Source organism: Glandiceps talaboti, chromosome 5 (genome assembly GCF_964340395.1).
Source record: "Glandiceps talaboti chromosome 5, keGlaTala1.1, whole genome shotgun sequence".
Lineage (NCBI taxonomy): Eukaryota > Metazoa > Hemichordata > Enteropneusta > Spengelidae > Glandiceps > Glandiceps talaboti.
In genome coordinates, this window is record NC_135553.1 from 17,697,501 (window position 1) to 17,720,773 (window position 23,273).

The window sequence follows — 23,273 nt, forward strand, 5'->3', positions numbered from 1 at the left end:
GGGTCTAATGCACCTACACTTTAAGAATGTCTCGGTGTAATGATATGAGATGTTAATCATACACGATAATTTCCAATACCAACTTAATAATACATGTAAACCTGCATGGAACACGTTGGAAAGGGTTCTTTTACAAATTACAAGAGGTTCGTGTGAGACTTACATGAATAGATATAGGGTCGTCCAGCAAAGTCATTCTGTTTAGCGACAAGTGATTCTCTGACCAACTTAATGTTATTTAGCACAACACAGTGAGTAAGTCCAATGTTCAGAGTGAATATATCGCCATACTTTTCAGACAGTTTCGTCAACTTGGTATGCGGGTCTTTAGCGATCACTGCAAATAGTCAAAGAAGGAATAGACGTCAGTAAAAACGATTTATAGTCCATCTCTTCAGGCCCCATTTTGAAATCCTATTGTATTCTTCTGTGACAGAGCGCCCTCACAGTACGGATGATGAATGCATTACATATGGAAAATAAGACAAACACATTATTCTAATGAATACGAGAGAAATGGTGACAACGTTCAAAGAATTGTCTATTATGCAACTCTATAGTGGTTTTCAAATGTATGGATGCTGACAGATAAAAACTTGAAAACTTACACATTGCACTGCCTATAACAGGCCATCCGATTGGTCCAGGGGGAAAACCAGCGGGTTTGATCATTCCATAGAGGAGGTGACATACCAGCAGACCAAGCAATAACAATAGAACATATGTCGGATTTGATAGTATACTAAAGAGGTGGCCTATGATTGCAGAAATCATTTTGGCTGGAAAAAAGAAAAAAGAAATGACGTTATCAAACTGTGAAGCGATTGACGATTAGTGCTTGACTGTCAGTAAACCAACACAATGGACATATTTTTGGCGACTTCTACATTAACTTTCTTAAACTTTCTTAAAATAATTCTAGTACCTGTTATAATTTTATATTTCAATGACCTTGCATCATTCACTAAACGCATGATGAGTTGAATTAGTCTAATTAGGATTGTCTTTACGTTAGGATTACGTCGTGTGGGTGTAGACATGCATTAATGAACCTGTTTGATGAACTTACATCCCTTTAACGTACTCCTTTGGTACTAAGCATCAGCGGCATTTTTACTCGTGGAATTCAGAATTTGGGACGCCATTCACAGACATTTATCAAACTGTAGTTGTAAATTCTTCATTTAAGTGTTTTTGTGTCACATCACCTTTAAAACGCACAATCGTGAACGAACTGTGAGATTGATTTGGATTTTTTTAGTTTACTATTTACATTTTACAGTTTCACACGACTACATTGTAAGTTTTAGACTGCATGAACTATCTAGCATATTAGTATTGTAGACTGTGGGTAAATTGACCCCTTTCCACCAAGTAAATAGCATCCGCAATCACAAATGTGTTTAGCCTATTATTCGAGGGAAATAAATAAACACTGACGTCAACTAGCAACGTAAGTAGTCAGTTCAAACAACTCGGGCAACTGAACTGAAAAGCATGACGTCATATAGTCATATTGTATACATTGACTGAAATGAGTTCGCAAATAACATAATTATAAAATCTGTCGAAAGTGTCCTGATTTTTCGAATTTCTCTTGGAATGGCAGAAGTATACATTATTGGCCCCTCTCCCAATAGAAGGAAATGTTACGAACCAAATTATAACACTTTAATATAAAGGGACTGGAAAATATGTCAAAGAGTGCAAGGTCATTCACGGTGGTATTCACGAGATATTTAAATGAACGACTTTTGTTACATGCCATCCATAGCATTTGTAGTCTATCTGCTAGACCTCGGATGTTCTTCTGATACAATGCGACACACGACCGAACATCGATATCGAGGATGGAACATCCATGTTCGGGAAGCCCTCACTGCGAACTTCGTTCGCTTATAGTATCGAAAGAAAGCCCGAATGTCTAGCAGCAAGACTATAGCATTTCTTGTCTGAACATCAGCCCACTACAGTAGTACATGTACAATAGTGGTCTACTTTTGCTGTAATCATGAAGTAAACATTCCCCTTTTATTGGTGAAGACAGCAGTATGTAGTATTACCACAGGCACTTGTTTACCGAGATATATTCCTGAATACAATAAGATATCGATAATATTGAGATACTTGGGGTAGCACGGGTTTCTAGGATCAAAGACATCAACCGATTCCTGACGTCATGCTTTGCAAAGTGATGAAGACAATTTTATATCTACCTATTATAAAAGACCTTCAAAGATTGCTATGCTTTACCCCCCTTTAGGGACTGGTCAGTCTCTTCGGTCGCGGGTAGGGGGGGGGGGGTGGATTGGGAGGCGGGGGTCACCCTGTTTTTGAAATTGGCAGTAGGGGGAGGGGTCATGCTGTTTTGAAAATTGTGGATGGGGGGGGGGGGTGTCATTGTGTTTTTGATTGTGAACAAAATCCTTTTCTACTGACATAAAGCCTTGACTGAACTGACTGGTACATGTATGTATTTATCATGTTTCTTACATGAATTATTTAATATTAATTCACGTAAGAGTTCAAACATAACTCTACATATACATATGTCATGTAAATGCTTGACTGTTTCACAATCAATGCTTCACTTAGATTGCACTTTGGGGCAAAAGTTAACTTGAAGGTTTCGTAATGGTAATCTTCAGAGATAGTTTATACAAAAAGTTAATCTAAATTGTTCTACTCTTAAATATGAAGAGTAGATGTACTTTCTATTTTGGACACAACATGTCATCGACACTACAAATCACCACATCTCATCAGATTCCAGTTTCTATTTATAAGCGGGATACACTAGGTGTGACCACCTACAGTTCTCTTACATACCAGTGACTTTACTATACATGTAATATTAATGCCACTATACCAATGTTACGTGCCCATTTTTTACGTGACATGGAAAACTCATTTAAAACTTACATTAACTTTCGCTTCGAAAACTTTCGAAGCCTTGAAATATTACCTCAAAGGCTATGAATAACCTAAAAATTGCCTTAATAGAACAAAAAATCCCCCGGGTCTGCTAGTATAGGGGAGACCCCTAGGACTCCCTCACCCCCAGAGGTCACTCATGCACTCAACCAACAATCAGACGCACCAACGTTTAAAATGTCATAATGGTATTAAACCTCTCTCACCATATGCTAATTTGAGAAGATAGTCAAAAAATTGCCTTAAAACTCAAAATGCCCCTTACCAATGATACTACTATTAGATGCGCTGACTTTTACTATAATGATTAAGAACATATTTCAACTCTATGTAAGTATGTAAGTTATAAATACTAGTTTCTGATACTTGATGGTGCTGTCTTGTAAAACTTGGAAATTATTGTCTGAAAGTGTCGTGGTAAAAATGGGCTTCAATTGCAAGAGTAAGACAACCCAAAGAACTGTTATGGGGAGAACCCTTAGAGCCCCCTCACACAAGAAGTGGACATAATTTATCACAGTCACAAGCTCTCCCCCCCCTAACTCTTACTATCAAGACGCTATTAAACTTAATTAAAAAATATATTTCAACCCTATGAAGTTGCTTTTTACATGTTGGGGTTGTCTTGGAAATTACTGCCTGAAAGTATCTGAATAGCCTAAAAATGAACTTTAAGATTCAAAAATCCCGTAGAGCTTCTAGGGGAGACCCCTTGGACCCCTCATAAGAGGTGGATAGTGACTCTTTGTCGGGCCCATTGGCAAAATCCACCCCCGGCTGGAGAAACTGGCCGGTCCCTTAGGACCGATAGCGGTTTCAACGGAACCGATAGGGACCCTCTCCATAAACACGAGTGCGCAATCACATTAATGATTGAAGGCAAGGTCGTTTGCATGGGTAAGGCTTGGGTTACGTAATGTTTGCAGAGTAAAACGAAATGTTTGCACAGCACAGCCGGTTGAAAGTTCATGGTGTCGCGTGTCGTTCTGTGATAGACTCATACAGTCCTCGGAGCTTCGCATGGCTAAAATTGTTCCTTTGTATGTACCGATATCTACTGCATAATTGTACTCGAATATCCCTGTACTGTCACACAGGGTTAACAATTCGTTGACGTGTCACTGCGACGGGCTCGGTGTTACGTATCGCGAAGCCCGAGTGTTCTGTTGCAAGCCTTGTTTATATTTACGCGGTGTGCGATCCTAGAAACCTTGTTATTTTATACCCGTTTCATATATTATTGGCCAAGTATCTCAATGGTGTAACACACAAGGAACATGGAAGGGCTGAATGAAATCTATGACGCGTAGCTTTATGGCTATGACCGACCGTTATAATTTACAGCAGTGAACATACGCATACTGACCTCACGTAAGGTCAGGTTGAACCTCAATACTAAGTTCTGTGCTCTGACTACACTATAAAGCAGTAAGCTGTAGATAGTATACTAACATACCTTGTTTGGCGATGCCCGTTGTCACCTCAGTGTGCCTCGTATGCGAATACACGTTGGATAGAGGCTGTATTCGGTAGTCACGTGATAAGAACTTAAGTGTACAAATAGAATTACGTCATGGTAGTCTATGAGTAATACTAAGGGGTAAAGCATTTGATTTACGGCTTGAAGATTGTCGGGAAATAAATTGTCGTAGGCCAAAAAGTGGGGAAAAATGCTGACCAAGTGAAGACAACAATTTCTTTTCAATTGTATGAGGTAAGAGAATTGTGGTACATGTGTCTCTGAATGTTAGACTCTCGTCAAAGGTTTATACTAAATGTTGGCAAATACTGACACTGTCAAATCAAATTTAAGAATGCTGACCTGGCTTAGAATTTTTAAAGAACGTAAACGTTCACGGGTTTCTGAATAAACACTTCTTGACCAGGAGAGGGTATTGTTATTTAACATTACATGTTAAATAACAGGATTACCAGATTATCACTCTTTTAGCATTGAGCGAAACCCCCTCCCTCCCGTACCCACCCCTTCTTTTGCTACTTTGTATTTTGATTCAAATTTACGTACTATTGTTACTATCTCGATATATTAAAAAAACAAATGAAAGCATTCTCTTAGTCCGCGATTTTTAAATATGGAACCAATGGCGTTGTAACACAACTATAGAATTGATGTGTTATTACCTTCCGTGAGGAAGATTATATATTAGCGATGGAATGTGTATGTGTGTGTGTGTGTGATAGTTTTTTCCAAAAAAGAGTGGCCCAATTCGAATGAAATTTGGTGCTTGTATTATTCATGGTAAAGACTAGAACCAGTTCAGTTTTGGTAAACATACCATTATTATTAATGAGCTATTTATATAATTAATTGTTTTCGGTAATTAGGCTATATCTTGAGAATGTATGATTTAAATTTGATATAATTCGGGACATGCATTGATGATAACAACGTGCATGTGTCATATAAAGTTTGATAATATAGCTTGTAGTTTTAATGACTCCTTTGCATAATTCAAATAATTCGGCTATAATGTAATGCACAATTCAAATTCGATATAACTTGGCACATACTTCAAACATTAGAAGGGGCGAAAGCTTGTTGATGTCGCTTTTTATTTAATGGAGTCATTTGCATAACTAATGATATTAATGATAATTAGGCTAAATGTTAAGAAAGCACTTCTCAAATTCAATATAACTTGCTACCTATATCAACCATAACATGGTGCATAACTTCTACAAAGCTTTGTGATATAGCTTTTAGTTTTAATGACTCAATCGCATAATTAATGATCTTCAGTAATAAGACCATGTTTTCAAATTTCAAACTTCATACTTTAAATTCAAATTCAGCTAATCGCTAATGTTCTGATAAGCTTGGTGATGTAGTTTTTAGTTTCAACGACTTATTTGCATAATTAATAATTAGACTATACTCACAAATGCACTCTTCAAATTCAATAAAATGTGGTACATACTTCAAACATAACTAATTCCATCTGTTCTGTTGCATTCTAACAATTATTGTGCGTAGGAATGAAAATCTAAAGACTCTGCTCTTATGCCCAGTTTAAATCTGTTTAAAAATGTTTTATGTACACCATAAAGTTACTGTTAGTATTGGTAGCATCTTCATTTCTGAGTCAGTTACATCAATGTTTTGAAGGTTTATCCACTTGCCAAAGATGTTGTCATTTTTGCAATACATATCACCGTTTCACTGATGCTATGAGCTTGGTCTTGTTGCTAGGCATATGGGCATTCTCGTTTTGGGTGTTTATCCACTTGCCTAGCCATCCCTATATTGTTTATCTTTGCAATCTATACCGTTATTTGGCAGTTGTTATGGGCATGGTCTTGTTTGTATGCATGTACCTATGTCCATTTTTACCTCCCGTATGGGAGTGTTATTTTTGTCTGTCTGTCTGTCTGTCTGTCTGTCTGTCTGTCTGTCTGTCTGTCTGTCTGTCTGTCTGTCTGTCTGTCTGTCTGTCTGTCTGTCTGTCTGTCTGTCTGTCTGTCTGTCTGTCTGTCTGTCTGTCTATTTGTCTGTCTGAACATGATGAACTTTGCCACACATCTTCCATATGCTACTGGCAAGAACTAATTAAAGTTTGGTAAACATCCAATGACCATTAATTAGTCATTTGCACAATCAATGGTTATTAGTAATTCTATATCTTTGGAACGTATACTTCAAATTCAATATAATTAGGTGCATACGTTAACCATAACAAAGTGCATATGTCCTATAATGTTCTATTAGATGTATCGCTGTAAACAGATGAGAATTAGGACACTAACAATGCAAAACCCCAAACACTAACTAGAATAAAACACAAAAACACAGTGTTGCAGTAAACACCTGGTTAGGTTAAGGTAAGCTTCCCAACACCCAGTCACCAAGAACAATTTCCTCGAGGGGAGCAAGTACAGAGGGAGGTAGGTGTAAAGGTAGTTGTCATTGACCAAGTGTAGTAACAAATTTACAATAGTCTCTGTGACTATTAACTATGTGGTAAAATTTGAAGCCCATGTGATGCCATCTTGGGCCACCTGGGTTCATTGACCTTGTGGACGAGTGAGGTAGACTAGCGCTGCCAAAGATGACCAGTCACCTTGAAGCTGGATCATCTCTAGTGTTGCACCACATTGATGAGCAAAGGTAGCCCCTCTATGATAAATACTTTGACTGGTGTTGTTGATCTCGTGCTGAAGGACTTTAGCAAACAGAGTATGAGTTGTAGGCTTTGGAATGCCCATTTTGTGCGAACTATCATACCCCACTTGAAAATGAAGATGTCGCAGGTGAATGTGTACATCATATTTCTTAACTGATGGTGGCAAAGATTGGACTTCCTGAAAAAGGTATGGAATAATAATAATAATAATAATATCTATAGAATGCTCTAAACAGTTCACAAATCTAAAAAAAGAAAAAGCACTTGATACTAAAACAACACTTCATACATCTTAAAAGACAGTTCATTAAAAGCTTTGCGGAAAAGATGTGTTTTAAAACTTTTCTTAAAAGAATCAATGGTATTACACATTCTAATCCCAGCCGCTAAATCGTTTCATAACCGCAGAGCAACATGGCTGAAGGCCCGTTTGTAGATGAAAGATGACCTCGTAAACGGCACCTCAAGCAAGCCCGAATTTGAAGAACGAAGATGACGCATAGTATTTCTGGGTGTTAAAAGATCAACAATGTACATAGGCGCAAGACCATGAAGTGCCTTAAAAACTAGTAGTAAAACTTTGAATTCAATTCTACACTCTATTGGGAGCCAGTGAAGTGATCTCAAAACAGGAGATATATGATCATACTTGCGGCAGGCAGACAATAGGCAAGCCGTGCTATTTTGAACTAGCTGTAGTTTCCATGATAGTAAACACAAAGGAAGCCCAAGAAACAGTACATTACAATAGTCTAACTTAGAAAAAATCAAAGTGTGAATGAGCCTTTCAAATGACAAACGTGGAAGAAATTTACAAATGCTAGCTATATTTCGTAAATGAAAGTATGCACTCTTGCATGTGGATGTCACATGCCGCTCCATCGTCAATTGGCTATCTAGAATACCAAGATTTTTAACTACCGGCGCCAAATTCACGAGGGAGCCGCCGATTGCAACATTCACACGCCCGAGATGAGAAAGGGAATGACTCGTACCAAAGCAGATGACCTCCATCTTACTGTCATTCATCTTCAAACGGTGACTCAGCATCCAACACTTCACTCCCCTAATACAATCAGATATCTGAGCAATGGCGGGTGCAGAGTCATCAACCTTGAACGAGATGTAAATCCCGGTGTCATCCGCATACGATTGATACGAAACACTGCGATCAGCGAGCATTTCAGCTAATGATGATGTGTATAAATTAAATAAAATGGGACCGAGTACACTCCCTTGGGGACCCCACATTCCAATTTTTTGGTAGCTGACACAGCACCATTGAGAACTACACCTTGATCACGGTTTGAGAGATAGGAAGTAAACCATGATAATACCTTTCCAGTAATGCCAATTGAATGAAGTTTGTGTAACAAAAGATCATGACTAACAGTATCAAACGCTGTTGCCAAATCAAGCATGACAAGCAAACCAACTTTCTGTTGACCAATGGCACAAGCAATATCATTTTGTAGTCGAAGTAGAGCTGTCTCAGTACTATGATATTTCTTATACGCAGATTGACGAGGTACATACAAATTATTGATATTCGAGACGACTTTCTCTATAATCTTAGATATAAATGCTAAGTTTGACACTGGTCGATAATTGTTTAAAACATCCTGATCCAATGATGCTTTCTTTAGAATTGGGGTTACCATTGCCAGTTTCAGTCGATCGGGAAATTTCCCCATTGACAATGAAAGATTAATAATGTAAGGGGTTGAGAAAAACAGGGAGCAGTGAAGAAATGCAGGCCAATTTAGTGGGCAGTAGATCCATAACACTCGACTTGTTTGGGCACCTCATCAGCCGTAGCCGGCTCAAAATTGCCCCATTTATTGTCCAAATCAGCACCGCAACTCTCAGGGGGCAGTGATAACATCAGTGTCGATTGCCGGGAATTCAAGCTGAATTTTCACAATTTTATCCAAAAAGAATTTAGCAAAGGCTTCAACCTTCTCAGACAGAGTTATATCCGATAAGGGATCAGCACGAGTATCCGAACCTAATAAATTTGATACGGCGCGAAACAGACGTCTCGAATCAGATGTACTGTCCGCAATCATATGCCTGTGTAGAATTCCATTTTCGCATCATCAATCACAGAGTTCACCTTGTCTCGCTCATTCACAAACATCTGACGGTGTATCGTAAGACCATAATCTCTCCACAACTTTTCATATCATCTCCGTGCTTGCTTCTCAACCCGGATGTCATCATTATATCATGGAGCCTCAGTTTTATGTGTGATAACACGGGTCTTCACTGGGGCATGTTTGTCAACAATGCTCTTCATGGACATTGTGTATTCAGACACAAGGTGATCAAGGTCGTCAATAGAAGCTGTCTCTGAGACAAATCGGTCAATGTCGGCTGACAGGTTATCAAGTTTTATTTTTCGAATCTGATGATACGATATTTCTTTGTCACTTACTCTAGTTGGTCTGGATATATTGATGACGAAGAATACTGGATAGTGATCAGGAAAACACATGTCTACTGGCTGTACATTGGCTAACAGGTCAGCATCGATAGAACGAGCAATGATCACGTCCAGTGTATGGCCTTTGCGATGTGTTGCACTATTGACCAGCTGGATGAGATCGAATGAATTAAGGAGATCCAGGAAATGCTTACCCTCTGAGGATGATGGGTCATCCAGATGACTATTCAAATCACCACATAGAATGAATCGGCTGAACTGAATATCATGAAGAAAGGATTCAAATTCCTCCATAAACATCGCAAAAGAACTTACATTCGTTTTGGATGGAGGTGGACGATAAATGGTATGCACCATGACACAATCTGATATTATACGTAGCTCAACAGACAAAGCTTCGAAGGATTTAGCAAGTGTAGGTGTTTCATTTCTCCTTGAAACACCAATACTATCCTTGTATATAATGGTTGTACCTCCACCACGACCGTGCCTCGACTTCTCTTGTATTTTATAAGCAGGAGGCAAGATCTCGGCTATGACCGGAGCATCACGGCAATCACCACATAGCCAGGCCTCAGTTAGCATCAAAATGTCAAGATTGCGAGAGATGATGAGATCATGAACTAGAGTAGTTTTCTTGTTGATGGAACAAGGATTCAATAAGCAGGCTGTAATGTTAAAGTTATCACACATATTGATATATTTGTTACCGATGACATATTCGTGTTCTAGTTAATTCCATACTTGGTCATATTATGCCCTACATGTACTCTGATTGAGGGGTCAGTAAACTGTACTCAGGGTCATGATATGCACTGATGATGCCACCATGAGTACCTTAAAGCCAGTAAAGAAAACAGTATACATTTCACACAGTATTCTTATTGATCATATTTGTTTGGAGTGGTCAAAGGACATCACAACTCCCTCTCTTAGCTCTTGTATGGTGTTTATTAGTTATTCATTATGTAAATTTGGACTTTATTGACAATAAATTGGAGAACACTTGTAAGAGAGCAGAGTAGCTCTCCACGTTTACGGGAAATGAGTTGAATGAGTACATATGCTCAGTTGTCTGCTGTCCTGATTATGTTTGTCCGTGCTTTGAATATAAACCTGTGTGAAAGATATGTCTGTGATCCTTGGTATAGATACATGATCAACCTGCTGTGCCCAGAGATCTATTCTTTTATAAACTTATGCCCTGAGAAGGCAAAGTGATGATGGCTGATCCTGATGTGATGTGTTCAGTGTCATGGCAGGAGGAAACTGGAGCGGCCGGGATAAACTTCGTTGTTTGGTAGAGTTAAACTTAACTCCACTCTTTCACTTTCAACGTGGCAAGTCACTTCAATCAAACATATTGGGTATAAATGTCTTATAATCGATTTAAAATTTAAGTGAGATGAAGGTCTGAGCATATATTTATGAATATCGATATCATAAAGCTAATTATATGTAAATATGCCAAAAGTTGGAATGATGTGTGTTATTACACTTAGATGGAATTCCAGGCTACCATGAGGAATATATCTCCTCATTGCTGGAAACTATCATTAATTATGCAAATTAGTCAGTAATATGAAAGCCACAATAACCATAGCATAAACAAGACTTAAGGCCTACTTGTTACAAAGAATGTATCTATAGAATTGCACAGTGGCAGTAGATACTAGGCGATATAATGCATATATCTATCATACATCACATCAAGTCCGTCACGTGACGTCATGTATTGACACGTCACGTTACATATCGTCGTATATCTATCTGCCATATAATGAGTATTTAAATCATGTGAGGTTAGCATAACTGATGTACATAATTCGATTTGTAAATGTAATCAATTATGCTAATACGTCATAATATAGTATGCAAGCAACACCCATCATAAGATCACCGAATTGATCGTTAATGTTACATTTCTAACACCGACTTTTGTACACAGTACAAATCAAAGTCACGAATTTAGATTTGAAATGGACGAATTCGGTTAACACGAATCGTAAGACATCTACATGACTAAAATACAAACATGCTGTACCAGTCTTGACTTGTCATCTACTATTACCGTTTGAAGATGGACAATGCATATACTTGTTGTCAAAGGGATGTAATCAATTATGCAAATACGTCATATAGTATGCAAGCAACACCCATCATAAGATCACCGAATTGATCGTTAATGTTACATTTCTAACACCGACTTTTGTACACAGTACAAATTCAATTCATGAATTCAGATTTGAAATGGATGAATTCGGTTAACACGAATCGTAAGACATCTACATGACTAAAATAGAAACATGTTGTACCGGTCTTAACTTGTCATCTACTTGCAGTAATAATTGTGGGCTGTGGACTCGATTAGTCCGTTGGGACTATTTCCACAGTCCAAACCAGATATAATTTAGTATTCTTTTGTTATATTTTGTTTGTTTTGAATTGTAGGTTTGTAATACTTGAGTTTATATTCAACTTTGTTCTATTTATTTATATCTGGTTGCATAAAGATTCACTTCACTATTACCGTTTGAAGATGGACAATGCTGGTTGTCAAAGGCAAGTGATTAAAGATTGCATCAAGTCGACTTGGAGATACATCTAAAACAATACGCCTTAAGAATAATTTTAACAATATTTTAATACTAGTTATATTAGTGCTCACTTCTTCTAAGATCATACCACTATTTATTCTTAATTTCATTCATCTCGTACATGAAGAAACACATGTATACATATAATGTGTTACATTGGTTGCTAACCGTTTTATTCAATATTTGCCCGCCCTACAAATTGACAGAAAGTAATGAACTTTATGAAATATCAGCTGCATCATCATCTAATTTATAACAGAAAACATATTTCCATGTAGCGTGTGGATGGGACAACGAAGACAAGAATGAAGGCGAATGTCTTTCCACACATATTATCATTTTATCAAATGTTGGTAACATTTGTGTCATTATAAAACTCATTGAAATTTGAAAAATGCTGAGTAACACCACCTACAGGCTTTATTTACATATCGATTAGGTAACAATTATATTTATGTGAATCTGCGAAACGTGGGCGATTATTCATTTTTCTACACATGTAATCCCACTGAATTGCATTCAATACTATTATTATTTGAGCCAATATATTGTGATACAATGTTTGTCATAAATTTACATATAAAATCAAATCAACCAGTTCTAATTTTTCGTATGATTTATTCACTGCTATTTCCTAATAAAGTGAGTATATTTAATCTAACTATGCGATTCGTCAGTTGACTAAAAGAGTAGTAATACTGGACGTGTTGTTTGTACACAGCTTACAGTAGGGTGTCAAGTTCAAGACTTTCATTCCGTGTTCTCTTCTCAACGCTTTCTAGCGACTGCTTTGTATGGAAATACTCGAATCGCTCCCGCCTCGTAATTTGGCTTTAGGGATGGTGGGTTACTTCCTGGGGGTACAGTAAAAATGGTGTTCTGGAAAATGTTGACAAACATAAGGAACATCTCATTTTTGGCCAGAGCTTCACCGACACATACTCTTCTACCAGCCGAGAATGGTATGTAACTTTCAGCCTTTGGGATCAAGGTACCATCTTGGGTCAGAAACCGTTCTGTGAGAGGAAGAAAAAATATTCATGTATATTTAAAAAAACCCAAGAATTTTCCGAATATAATGGTATATATACAATATATATATATATTCGTGTGTATGTATGATTGCGTATGACTTGTGTGCAGTGACTTAAACTAAGACCACTCTAAATACATGCTAATATTGAAATATACCTGGTCTAAATTCTTCAGGATCTTTCCATTCTTTCTCTGTCATATGAATCTTCCATTGGTTAACCATTATCCATGTACCTCGTGGAAGATAATATCCACCTAAAAGTGATTATATTCATGGTCATTTAGATGTTCACCCGTCAAGAATATGACCATACGTAAACATTGTGGTTACTACAACGAGTATTACACACTGAAGTAAAACAATTCCTTCCTATGTGCTACACTCGTTTATAACATTCATATCAAGTGTAAAAGTATACTGTTTCAATTGGTTTATTTACAAGCCTATCTAGTATGTGGTCTTCCTAATATGGTCAATTAGCAAATGGAACAGTATATTTTTACACTTGATATGGATGCTTTAAACGACTGTGGTACAAACGGAAAATGTTTTACTTTGGTGTTATGGGTACTAATGGAAAGGAATATCAATGAAACTTCGAAATGTTTGAAATTGTGAGTTACAAGATTTATGTGAGTCCATGCTCGCCTGGGTAGTAGGAGAGTTTGAATTTCAACGAATTAGATGAACCACATACAGTACTAATATACGTAGATATGAGATCATCGAAGAAGCATGATATGAGATGAAAATAAAGGAATAAGTGAGGACATAAAAGAACAAAGCAATGCAATGGGCTATGTACAATTTTAACTTTCCAAAAATACGGTATTTACTAGAATTGTGAAATATGTCATTATATACATTGTGTTGATACACCTGTCTTAAACGTTCTTAGCCAAGGCGAGTTTTTATTGCTTATAAACACTGTGCACAATATTACTGACCAACAGATGCATCGCATGTTGTTGCATGTGGTACTCCCATTGGGACCACAGTACGGATTCGCATGGCTTCGTGTATGACAGCTTCACAGTATGGCAGTCTTAACCTGTCTGAAAGTTGGCAAGGGCGATCTCGACCAATAGCGTTGTCAATCTCATCGTGCACTTTAGCCTGTACATCCGGGTAATTCATTAGATAGGCAACACACCAGTTTAGAGAGTGAACAGTGGTATCTAGTCCAGCTGTGAAATAAAGAAATACACGAGATTCACAAAATATGACCAAGAGATTTTTGTGATGCGGGTATCTTTCTATTGTGCGATTCTGCCAACGGCTAACGTCTGCGTTTTACCGACATAAACATATTATATGAGTGTGGACCACTTTAACCACATGAAACGTTAGGTTTTTTGCTATAATCATTGCCAATATAGGCAACATGTTTCATGTCCGCAAAGTGTTCTACCCAACCAAAGCATACTTTGGAAAAAGCTTCATGCTATATTCAGCTTTGACTGACAAATCAATCCAAGGTTTTTACGTAAAGTTAAGTTACTGCGATGTGCTATCCCTTTTGCATATCGTTTCACATACTTTCAAAGACATCATTCTATACTCCAGCTTTACCTCCAAATACGTCAGCTATGGTCTGTCTGATATGTACATCTGTAATTAATCCAGCTTTTTCAGTTCCTTCTGCTTCATGCTTAGATTGAAGAAGATCGTCTATCAGGTCACGATGGTTGTCTATCAGTAATCACCAACAAAGTATAAAATACATATGATTCGATCACTAGAGCAATGAACTGATGTCACAGTTTTCCTAATTAGGTGTACGAAATAAAAAGGGTTTCTTCGAACCGTTCTTAGTTCTATAGGTTCCTACGTACTTGTCTGTCTTTTTTTCTGCTTGTCTGTCTGTCTGTCTGTCTGTCTGTCTGTCTGTCTGTTTGTCTGTCTGTCTGTCTGTATCTGTCTGTCTGTCTGTCTGCCTGTCTGTCTGTCTGTCTGTCTGTCTACAATGTACCCACCTAGCTACATTTTTATCTACTTACACAGCCCTAACTATTCCATTGTCTATAAGTCTTAGTGTTGTCGCAATTGAGGAAATACGTACGATCATAAATGAACAACAAATAACAAATAGAAAGTAATACATACCTTTATATTGGTCAAATGTTTCCTTGTGATCATCAATCTTCTCCTGGATGAGATTCAGAAATTTGCCAAGTACTTCTCTGAACTGTTTCTCTCCACTGGTCAATGGAATGTAACGAAGCAATGGAACGAGATCGGCCAACAAACCACCACTAGAAAACACTTCGATGAATTCATTGAATATATCCATTATCATTTTCAATTCAGGGTCGTCTATGGCATACCTTGTTAAAGATATAGAGATTATACATGGGAAAGGTGAAGTTATTGGTATCATCTATGGATAAGTAGGCTAAATATCAATATTTGAATTTATGGTTGGTATTAACATTTTGTGAAGTAATAAAAGACCAATCAATGGACTTTTCATCGATGTTTTTAGTATGGCTTTGTTGATATATGAGTTTACGTCACATTTAGAGTGACTGCTTCTGCGTTGCTCAGCATATGCGTTAAAAAATTCAAAATCAAAAACGGCGTTTTGTGGTAAGGGACCGGTCAGTTTCTCCAGCCTGGGGGGGGGGGGCGGTGGATTCTTAAATCGGGCTGACAAAAAGTCACTGACCCCCCCCCCCCTATCTGTAAAACCCAAAACAGGCTGACCCCCCCCCCCCCCCCCTATCACTTAATTCTAAAACATGATGACCCCCCCCATATATGATATTCGCATGGGTGACAGGTATTTTTGATCGTGACTCAGTGTGGACTGCTTGACTGTCTTGCATCTACTTTATAAAATCCCGGGTTAGCACTATCATAATTATAATTATTGACTACACAGGGTAAATATATTTTAAAAGGAGTTTAATAGCATCTTGACAGTGAAAGGTAGGGGGAAAGCTTGAGAAGGGAATATGTACAGCTGTCATGGGGGGGTCCTAGGGGGTCTCCCCCTAGAAGCCCAGGAGATATTTAACTCTGAAAAGTCAATTTTGAGACTATTCATACATTTTTAGAAAATCATTTCCAAGATTTACAAGACAGCACCAACATGTAAAAAGCAACTACATAAGGTTGAAATATTTTTGAAATATAGTTTGATAGGATCTTGACAGTAAGAGGTAGGGGGGAGATCTTGAGATTGGGATGTGTACACCTCATGGGGGGGGGGGGGGGTCCTAGGGGGTCTCCCCCTAGAAGCCCTGGAGGTTTTTTCCCTGAAAAGTCAATTTTGTGACTATTCAGACCCTTTCAGACAATAATTTTCAAGCCTTACAAGACAACACCAACATGTAAAAAACAACTACATAGGGTTGAAATACTTTTGAAATATACTTTGATAGCATCTTGACAGTAAGAGGGGAAGAGCTTGAGACTGGGATATGTCCACCTCATGCGGGGGGGGGGGGGGTCTGAGGGGGTCTCCCTCTAGAAGCCCTGAAGGATTTTTACTCTTATAGCCAATATTTAAGCTATTTAGACCCTTCAAGCAATAACTTAATCCACGCTTTACAAGACAGCAAGTATCAGAAACTATTCTTTATAACTTACACTAAGAGTTGAAATATGTTCTTAAAAAGTTAAATGGCATCATTATATACATGTAGTAAAGGTCAGCACATCTAATGGTAGTATCATTGGTAGGGGAGATTTAAGGCAATTTTAGACTATCTTGGCAAACATTTCACATCTTGAAAAGACAATATCATCTCAAATTAGAATAGGGTGAAAATATTTAAGAAAAGTTTAATACCATTATGACAGTAAAAAGGTTGTTGGTGCATCTGATTGTTGGTTGAATGCATGAGTGACCTCTGGAGGTGAGGAAGTCCTTGGGGTTTTCCCCCTGGCAGATATGGAGTTTTTTGCTTGAGATACTAAGGCATTGTTTAGGTTATTCATAACCTTTGAGGTAATATTTCCAAGCTTCGAAAAGCTAATCTAAATGTACGTTTTAAATGAGTTTCCTATATCACATAAAATAGACATGTAACATCAGTATAGGGGCATTAATATATGTATAATAACGTCACCGGTATGTTAGAGAACTTTAGGTGGTCATACCTAGTGTATATTAGAAACTGGAATCTGATGAGATGCGGTGATTTGTAGTGTCAATAACATGACGAGTAGAACAATTTAGATTAACTTCATTTATAAACTATCTATGAAAATTGCCATTACGAAACCTTCAAGTCACACGTTCACTTTTGCCCCAAACTGCAATATAAGTGAAGCATTGATTGTGAAACAGCCCAGCATTTACATGACATGTTCTGTAACTAGTGTGGTAGCTAGGTAATACATGTATATGTATATGTATAGTTATGTTTGAACTAATAAGTAATATTAAAGAATTCATGTAAGAAAAAGGGACAAGAACAAATATTGACATGTACCACATTTCAGACAAGGCTATATGCCATTGTAGAAAGGATTTTTTTCTTCCATCACAATGACCCCCCCCCCCCATCCACAATTTTCAAAACAGCATGACCCCCCCCTACTGCCAATTTCAAAAACAGGGTGACCCCCCCTACCAATCCACCGGACCCCCTCCCCCCCAGGCCGAAGAAACTGACCGGTCCCTAAGATGCTAGAATTGCCCAAATGCTCATAGCCCAATGTGTACAACAGGCTTATTCATAACGTGAGACCGATGCACTTGATATAATGATAATACACAAACACCTGCAATCTTCATTCTCATTACGTTTTGAAGGTTTATTTTATTAGTTACTATGGTAACTGAAATATAAATATACACTATTAATTTACATATCTAGTTAAAGTTGTTATTATAAGTAGCTAAATTAAATGTTAAGATGGAGTAAAGATTACGATTTTCATACATGCAATGATGACTTATCAATGTGTATGACGTAAGACATAGCATACCTACCGTTTGCCAAAGGACAAGTTACAAATGACATTGGCAATCATTGTAAATATCACTGGGGCCGGATTGAAGGGTTCTCCAGCTTCGATAGTCTTCATCAATTGTGGAAGAGCATCCTCACTTATAGTTCTCTCTAATCGATCTCCACTGGCATAATTTCTGGAGTTGTAAAACATACAAAAAAGAATTATTAAACACGTTAATTACAAACCGAAAAAGACGCAATTACTAGAATTTTCAATTAAAAGTAATGGTTTGAAACGACCATATTTCATATCAATACTAGATTGACAGTTTTCGTGTTGATTTACATTCATGATGGAATGATAAAGAATGCTCGGTAAAACTTCAAATAGAATTTTCCGATGGACATGAGGATATATATGCATTATCAAAATTGTTTGTTTGTTTGTTTGTTTGTTTATAGAAAATGCAGCGACTCTCAAAGAGGTAATCTGTATCACCTGTTATTTTACATATGATTTAAAAACTTGCCTTATTGCTTGGTGTACTAATTTCCTGTGATATTTCCATGCAGGAGTGAAATCGGCAGCTACCATGTCTTTCTCGCCTTCAGAATTTTTGCATTCTAAAATAAAGATTCCCCTTAAACGAGTCTTTTTGTAAAGTTGATTTAAAAACTTGCCTTATTGCTTGGTGTACTAATTTCCTGTGATATTTCCATGCAGGAGTGAAGTCGGCAGCGGCTATGTCTTTCCCGCCTTCGGAAGTAATATCCACTAAAATAGAGATTCCCATTAGACAATTAACACTAATGACATAATACTACAGCTGAATATATATTAGACTACTTTGTGTCCAAAGGTTGATCCAAGCTTTACGGTCTTAGATTATGAAAAATAACATTTCCACATCTAAATTACATATGATAACATCGATTACATAATCTTGTATTGATTAATTTCATCATCTAGACAACCCTGGGAATATCATTAGAAACTATCAAACCTATTTGACAACAAGTAAACTTTTTGAACAAAAATCACACTTGTAATAATATGCGGGTCACATCATCTTGTATCAAATAGTACATTATCGAAACATCCCTAACAATATCAAGACCAATCATAACCAAGGAGTTTTGAAACTCAGTATTTTTTAAAACCCAAAACAGCATTTACAAAGAACTGTATATCAATAATTTGAAAATCAGGTAATAAACAATTGTTTATCCAAACATCCCCAGAAACACGGTTCTTTCTTTTTTCCAACAACTGGTGTCGGCATTGTGTGGGTCATGTTTCAAGAGGTGTGAAGCCTCCAATTTTGTATTGTCTCAGTGGTCAAGCTTCTCAATCAGCATGATGCATATAGTTGATGAGTATGATTTGTCTGGGTCTTCTAAACATTATTAAGAAATGCACCTACACTTTAAGAATGTCTCGGTGCAATGATATGAGATATTAATCATACCCGGTTATCTGCGATACTTCAGATACTGTTGAAAGGGGTTCTTTTAGAAATTACAAGAGGTTCGTGTGATACTTACATGAATATATATAGGGTCGTCCAGCAAAGTCGTTCTGTTTAGCGACAAGTGATTCTCTGACCAACTTGATGTTATTTAGCACAACACAGTGAGCAAGTCCAATGTTCAGAGTGAATATATCGCCATACTTTTCAGACAGTTTCGTCATATTGGTATGCGGGTCTTTGGCAAGCACTGCAAATAGTCAAAGAAGGAATAAACGTCAGTAAAAACGATTTATGGTCCATCTCTCAAGGCCCCATTTTGAAACCCTATTGTGTTTTTGCTGTAACATAGCGCCCTCACAATATGGATAATGAGCTTATTACATATAAAAATAAGACAAACACGTTATTCTAATGACTATGACATAAGTGGTGACAACGTTAAGAATTGTCTATTATGCAACTCTATAGCGGTTTTCAAATGCATGGTTTTCAAATGTATGGATGCTGACAGATAAATACTGAAAACTTACACATTGCACTGCCTATACCAGGCCATCCGATTGGTCCAGGGGGAAAACCAGCGGGTTTGATCATTCCATATAGGAGATGACATACCAACAGACCAAGCAGTATTAATAGAGCATATGTCGGATTTGATAGTATATTAAAGAGGTGGCTTGTGATTGCAGAAATCATTTTGGCTGGAAAACAATGATAAAACAAGTATAACGTGAAGTGGTTGATGATTCTTACTTGGACATGGTTTTGTCGACTTCTACATTTTCTGAAGATTGTCTAAATAATTCTAGTACTCGTTATAATTTTATCTTTCAATGACCTTGTGATGGAAGAAAAAAAACTTTCTACAATGGCATATAGCCTTGTCTGAAATGTGGTACATGTAAATACTTGTTCTTGTCCCTGTTTCGTACATGAATTCTTTAATATTACTTATTAGTTCAAACATAACTATACATATACATATACATGTATTACCTAGCTACCACACTAGTTACAGCACATGTCATGTAAATGCTTGACTGTTTCACAATCAATGCTTCACTTATAATGCACTTTGGAGAAAAAGTGAACTTGAAGGTTTCGTAATGGTAATGTTCATAGATAATTTATAAAAAAAGTTAATTTAAATTGTTCTACTCGTCAGTATTAACTTGTTGGAAGGGATTAATACACTTTCTATTTTGGACACTGCATGTTATTGACACTACAAATCACCACATCTCATCAGATTCCAGTTTCTATTATACACGAGGTATGACCACCTAAAGTTCTATGGCATAGGAAACTCATTTAAAACTAATTAAAACTTACATTTAGGTTAGCTTTTCGAAGCTTGGAAATATTACCTCAAAGGCTGCGAATAACCTAAAAATTGCCTTAACAGAAGCAGAAAACTCCAGATCTGCCAGGGGAAAACCCAAAGGACTCCCTTACCCCAAGAGGTCACTCATGCATTCAACTAACATGTAAATATTATATATTGGTTGGGGGGGGGGGAGGAATCATCATGTTTTAGAATTAAGTGATGGGGGGGGGGGGGTCAGCCTGTTTGGTTTTACAGATGGGATGGGGGGGGGGGGGTAAGTGACTTTCTGTTGGACCGATTTAAGAATCCAGCCCTCCCCCGGCTGGAGAAACTGACCGGTACCTTAGCAGCAACGGCATTTTACTCGTGGAATTCAGAATTTGGGACGCCATTCTTAGACATTTATGAAACTGTAGTTGTAAATTCTTCATTTAGTGATTTTATAGTCTAAGGTTATCACCTTTAAAACGCACAATCGTGAGCGAACTGAGAGAATGATTTGAGGTTGTATAGTTTACTATTTATATAACCAAGTGGAGGGTCTATGATATAACACTTTACAGTTTCAAACGTCTATGTTTTAGACTGTACTATCTAGCATATTAGTATTGTAATTTGTAGACTGTGGTCAAACTGACCCCTTCCACTAAGTAAATAGCATACGCATTCACAAATGTGTTTAGCCTGTTATTCCATAGAAAAAAGATAAACACTGACGTCAACTAGCAACATACAGTTCAAGCAGTTCAAACAACTCGGGCAACTGAACTGAAAAGCATGACGTCATATATTCACGGTGCTATTCACGAGATATTTAAATGAACGACTTTTGTTACATGCCATAGCATTTGTTGTCTGAACATCAGCCCACTACAGTAGTACATGTACTATAGTGGTCTACTTTTGCTGTAATCCTGAAGTAAACATTCCTATGTTATTGGTGAAGGCAGTAGTATGTAATATTACCACAGACACCTGTTTACCGAGATATATTCCTGAATACAGTAAGATATCGATAATATTGACATACTTGGGGGTAACACAGGTTTTTAGGATCAAAGACATCAACCGATTCCTGATGACGCTATGCATGGCGAAATATAGAAGACAATCTTGTATCTACCTATTATACAAGAACTTCAAAGACTCCTATGTTTTACCCCTTTAGGAGCGATAGAAATTCCAATAGAACCGATAGCGCCCATCTCCATAAACACGATTAACCCAATCACATTTGTTACGATCCAAAATATCGTATTTCGGAATTATGGGAATAAATTCTACATTTCGGCATTGTAGGCCATAGGTCAGAAGTAGACTGGCGATGACGAATCTGGGCAAAAATGATGTAACTGAAATTCACATGATTGGTTGAAGAAAAGTATATAAATAACTTTTATGATGGCATGACCTTATGGTGTGATTTTCTATTTTTAGTCGTTGAGTCAATTCGATTGTATGAGAATTAAAACATCCAGGAGCACTCGGGTAAGTGATTCTGGCAAGCCGAAATCTCTTCAATATTCCTGTACTGTCACATAGGGCTAACCATTCGTTGACGTGTTACTGCGACGCTCGGTGTTACGTATCGCGAAGCCCGAGTATTCTGTTGCAAGCCTTGCTTATATATTTCGTGGTGTGCGATCCTAGAAACCTTGTTATTTTACCCCTTTCATATACTATTTGCCAAGTATCTCAATATTATCGATTCTTAAAGTATTCTCAAACGTATCTCGGGAAACAAGTGTCTGTGAGTATTAGATAAATGTGTAACAACTAACATATACAATGGAAAGGCTGAATGAAATCTATGACTTTTTACGGCTATGACCAATCGTTATAATTCACAGCAGCGAACATGCTGACCTCAGGTTTGAACCTCAATATAACGTTAACGTTCTGTGCTCTGACTACACTATAAAACGGTATGCTGTAGATAGTTTACTAACATACCTTGTTTGGCGTTGCCTGTTGTCACCTCAGTGTGCCTCGCATGCGAATAGACTGAATAGCGGTGGTGGTCTCCAATCCGAACTTTAAACTTTAAGCCCCGATATCTAGTGGTTTCGTGATAAGAACTCACGTGTACAAATAGAATGACGTCATGGTAGATTATGAGTAATACTAAGGGGTGAAGCATGTGATTTCCGGGGTGGGGGGAGGCTGGCGGATTGTCGGGAAATAAATTGTCGTAGGCCAAAAATGCTTACCAACTGATGCATGAAGACAATACATATTCTTACATTGTACACACCCCTTCTTTGCTACTTTGTATTTTGATTGAAATTTGCCTACTATTGTTAGTATCTAGATATATTTAAATGAAAAGATAACAAAAAATCTTTTAGTCCTCGAATTTCAAAAATGGCACAATGGCGTTGTAACACAATTGTGGAATTGATGTGTTATTGT

The 23,273-nt window shown here is 37.4% G+C and overlaps 2 protein-coding genes across 2 annotated transcripts in view; both read right to left on the reverse strand.

Annotated features, from left to right (window-relative positions):
• The window catches only part of LOC144435431 (cytochrome P450 1A1-like), a 16,742-nt gene extending 7,972 nt beyond the window's left edge, over positions 1 to 8,770 (reverse strand). The window contains exons 1-4 of the mRNA XM_078124027.1: positions 8,414 to 8,770; positions 7,014 to 7,254; positions 609 to 779; positions 164 to 337 (exon numbers count right to left, since the gene is read on the reverse strand). Coding sequence (XP_077980153.1) covers positions 164 to 337; positions 609 to 779; positions 7,014 to 7,254; positions 8,414 to 8,770 — 943 coding nt within the window. The remainder of the gene's footprint in view (positions 1 to 163; positions 338 to 608; positions 780 to 7,013; positions 7,255 to 8,413) is intronic.
• A 3,539-nt stretch (positions 8,771 to 12,309) lies between these two features.
• On the reverse strand, positions 12,310 to 22,957 carry LOC144435619 (cytochrome P450 1A1-like). The gene is made up of 10 exons (XM_078124212.1): positions 22,815 to 22,957; positions 20,065 to 20,235; positions 19,608 to 19,781; positions 18,744 to 18,837; positions 18,101 to 18,256; positions 15,262 to 15,482; positions 14,728 to 14,847; positions 14,103 to 14,342; positions 13,311 to 13,409; positions 12,310 to 13,135 (listed from the first exon to the last, which is right to left on the reverse strand). Exons 2-10 carry the CDS (start codon positions 20,228 to 20,230, stop codon positions 12,888 to 12,890), a joined length of 1,518 nt encoding a protein of 505 aa, XP_077980338.1. The 5' UTR covers positions 20,231 to 20,235; positions 22,815 to 22,957; the 3' UTR covers positions 12,310 to 12,887.
• Positions 22,958 to 23,273: the final 316 nt, after the last annotated feature.